This window comes from Octopus bimaculoides, chromosome 7 (assembly GCF_001194135.2).
Source record: "Octopus bimaculoides isolate UCB-OBI-ISO-001 chromosome 7, ASM119413v2, whole genome shotgun sequence".
NCBI classification, from domain to species: domain Eukaryota; kingdom Metazoa; phylum Mollusca; class Cephalopoda; order Octopoda; family Octopodidae; genus Octopus; species Octopus bimaculoides.
Window position 1 is genome coordinate 73,261,634 of NC_068987.1, and position 3,849 is coordinate 73,265,482.

General features: G+C 38.3%; 1 protein-coding gene across 2 annotated transcripts in view; it reads right to left on the bottom strand.

The window, feature by feature from the left end:
- The window catches only part of LOC106882370 (hexosaminidase D), a 38,807-nt gene that overhangs the window by 8,238 nt on the left and 26,720 nt on the right, over positions 1-3,849 (bottom strand). For both annotated transcript variants that reach the window (XM_052969753.1, XM_014933023.2), the window contains exons 12-13: positions 2,925-3,006; positions 1,685-1,786 (exon numbers count right to left, since the gene is read on the bottom strand). In XM_052969753.1, the coding sequence (XP_052825713.1) occupies positions 1,685-1,786; positions 2,925-3,006 (184 nt within the window). The remainder of the gene's footprint in view (positions 1-1,684; positions 1,787-2,924; positions 3,007-3,849) is intronic.

The window sequence follows — 3,849 nt, forward strand, 5'->3', positions numbered from 1 at the left end:
TCGACCTTGGCAGAATTTGAACTCAGAATGTAATGGCAGACGAAATACCACTAAGCATTTCTCCCGGCGTGCTAACGTTTCTGCCAGCTCACTGCCTTTACTTAATATAAATAATCCTTTCTACTATAGGCATAAGGCCTGGAATATGTAGGGAGGGGCATAGTTGATTACATCGACCCCAGTACCTGACTGGTACTTAATTTATCAACTGCGAAAGGATGAAAGGCAAAGTCGACCTCGGTGGAATTTGAACTTAGAATGTAGTGTCGGATGAAATACTGCTAAGCACTTCCTACAGTGTGCCAATGATTCTGCCAGCTCACCACTTGAAATATACATAATAACACATCAAATGTATATATATAAATACATATAAATACATGTGGAGGCGCAATGGCCCAGTGGTTAGGGCAGCGGACTCGTGGTCGTAGGATCGCAGTTTCGATTCCCAGACCAGGCGTTGAGTGTTTATTTAGCGAAAACACCTAAAGCGCCACGAGGCTCCGGCAGGGGATGGTGGCGAACCCTGCTGTACTCTTTCACCACAACTTTCTCTCACCCTTACTTCCTGTTTCTGTTGTGCCTGTAATTCAAAGGGTCAGCCTTGTCACACTGTGTCATGCTGAATCTCCCAGAGAACTACGTTAAGGGTGTCTGTGGAGTGCTCAGCCACTTGCACATTAATTTCACGAGCAGGCTGTTCCGTTGATCGGATCAACTGGAACCCTCGACGTCGTAAGCGAAGGAGTGCCACCATAAATACATATGTGTGTGTGTGAGGGAGAGAGAGAGAGAGAGTGTTCTGTACACTTTCTTAACAATATCAGTGACGGCTGACAGAAAAACAGTAAATCTAGAAACATCTGAGGAAGTTCAAAAACGAACTTATAATTTCTTTCACATTAGCCTCTTCTCCTCCTCCCCCTCCTCCTTCTTCTTCCACAGAAATGTGGGTTTCTGTGCTGATTCTGAAGAATAAACTCATATACCTTGAGTAGAAGCACTGTGACTTTGTGGTATTGGAGCACATTCTTTTATTCATCTATCGGTTTCAATTGGTGGACAATGGTCATTCTCGTATTGCCTTGAAGGAATCTTATATTAATATTATCTTTTATCATTTGTTTCAGTTATTAGACAGTGGCCATGCTGGGGTACTACCTTGATGGGCTTAGCTGAACAAATCGATCCTAGTACTTACTTTCTAAGTCTGGTATTGTCTTTCTATCAGTCTCCTTTGCTGAACTGCCAAGTTTTGGGGATGTAAACAAACTAACACACATTTGTCATGTGTTGGCAGAGGACACACACACACATGCACACATGATGGGCTTCTTTCAGTTTCTGTCTACCAAATCCACTCACAAGGCTTTGGTCGGCATGGTGGTATAGTAGTAAACACTTGCCCAAGGTACTTTCTATGCAGTAGGACTGAACTGGGAACCATGTGGTTGAAAAGCAAACTTCTTACCACACAGTCACTCTTGCGCCCATATTAATATCATATCAATAATATGCATTGTCTTGTACTGATTGTTTATATCAAATCTCATCAAGAGATGGCGGCGAAATCAGCTTGGGTACGAAGGGACATAACTGTGGCAGAGCACAATTACACAATTTTTTTTTTTTTTTTGACGTTTAGTTTTTGATCCCACACCAATATACTGAGCAAACGTCTTACCTGTCGCTATGTATATATTCGTTGTAGTCAAGTTCGAATCGCAAGAAGTCTAGCATTTGTAGATAGATGTCACTCCCAGGAAATTTACACTTTGGAAATATACTGGAGAGAAGTAGAGAGAGAAAAAAACATTATAATTTAATCAAGAGATAACTGAATTACATCAACATTTATGAAAAAAAACCCAGAGTGGGTATTCTTTATCTGGTATTTCAGTTTTGATGTCATCATCATCATCATCATCATTTAACATCTACTCTTCCATGCTTGCATGAGCCAGCTGGATGCCCTTCCTGTTACCAACCCTCACAGGCTTCCAGTCTAGGTAACATTTCTCCATAGTCAGACATGCTTTTCTATAGCAAATTTGAAACTGGATAACATTACTTGTACAATAGTGATGTTCATTTGTAACCATCATGTGATGTCAAGACAAGGGTATGTGCACACACACACACACACACACACACACACACACAGAGTATGATTTCAGGAAGATTTGTCTATTATTTCTAGTAAATTCAACAGTTGCATAAACAGCTGTGATAAATTAAATACCAGTCAAATACCAAGGTCCGTTTAAAACAACTTTGTTCCTACCATTATAGCTGTTCCCAATATTTGAAACCTTGGGCTGACACGTGGCATCATTATTATCATGTGATGATGGTGGTGATAATAATCCTTTTTAGGCAGAAAATGAGAAATCTTGCAAGAGAGAGTTAGTTGATCACATTGGACTCAGTACTCAACTGGTACTTAATTTATTGATCCAATTGACTAGTTTTATTGTTAACAATCTGTCAGGATTTACACTGTCTACAAATCATTCTTGTTCAGACCACTTGGTTATGATTTCAAATCTTACTCTAGCCAGCTTGTTGTACACTGAGACAAAGTACATAAGCCTGCTTTTAACAGATTGCCTAATATTATTTCTTTTTACATTTGAATGATAGAAATGGCATCCAAATGAAAAGAAAAGAAATAAATTGACCATTTCAACCGTTAGTTTTTGCAGGTTGAGTGACCTCCATGGAAACTTCTTTGGTTCAGTGCTTTAGAGGTCCTCCATTCTAGGAAGTGATTGGATCACACTAGTACTGAGACTGTTTACAATCACATTTGAAATCTGTGGTTTTAACCTCACTAGCCTGAAATTCTTATCCAAAAGGACCAAATATATTTTAAAATATGTAGTTTAATACTTGAATTTAAGATGCAATAAATGTAAACATACGTTCTATCTGGGATAAGAGGCAGTGTAGGTTCAAATTCCAGCTCCTTTGAAACTGTTAAGTGAATATCAGAATTGAATGTTCCTGAAAGTAAAATAAGTGAGAATCATGAATTTATTTCATTCCTACTTCACAGGTGAAAGGGTTAGTAATAAAGAGGAACAGTATCCAGTTGTAAAGCCAATTATTAAAATAATATACAAATACTGAAATTTCTTCTAAAAATTATATCCATACTGTTGTGGATGAAAAGTACATTCCAGTTAATCCTTTGCCTGCCATGTGTATAACATATGATATGAGGAACATATTTTCATGGTGTCCATGCATCATATATGACAAGTATTCTAGATTATTTCCAACCACCAGAATAACTTGGGACATTTGAAAGGAAAACATTTTTATTTCTCAGAACGTATGAAACAAAAGTTAACTAAAAGTCTGAAAACAAGCATGGATGTTTGGACAAACTCATAAAAATGCTTTGAGCAGGCAAAGGGTTAAAAGTAGAATATATCTGCAACACCATCCTAGAATCAGTCAATATTTTATGTGATCCAAGAAAAGGTCAGAAGATATATCCTAAAATAGTGAGTATTATGTGCCCCATTTAATTCATCATCATCATCATTTAGCATCTGCTTTCCATGTTGGGATGGGTTACATGGTTTGACCGGAACTGGTAAGCTGGAGAGCTGCACCAGGTTCCAGTCTGATTTCGCTTGGTTTCTATGGCTGGATACCCTTCCTAACTCCAACCACTTCAAGAGTGTGATGGGTGCTTTTTCCATTCCACCGACACAGCTGCTATTATGTGCCACCGACATGGGTGCTTTTATGCACCACCAGCAGAGGTGAGAGTTATATGACACCAGTATCAGCCACAACTATGATTATATATATATATATATATATATATATATATAT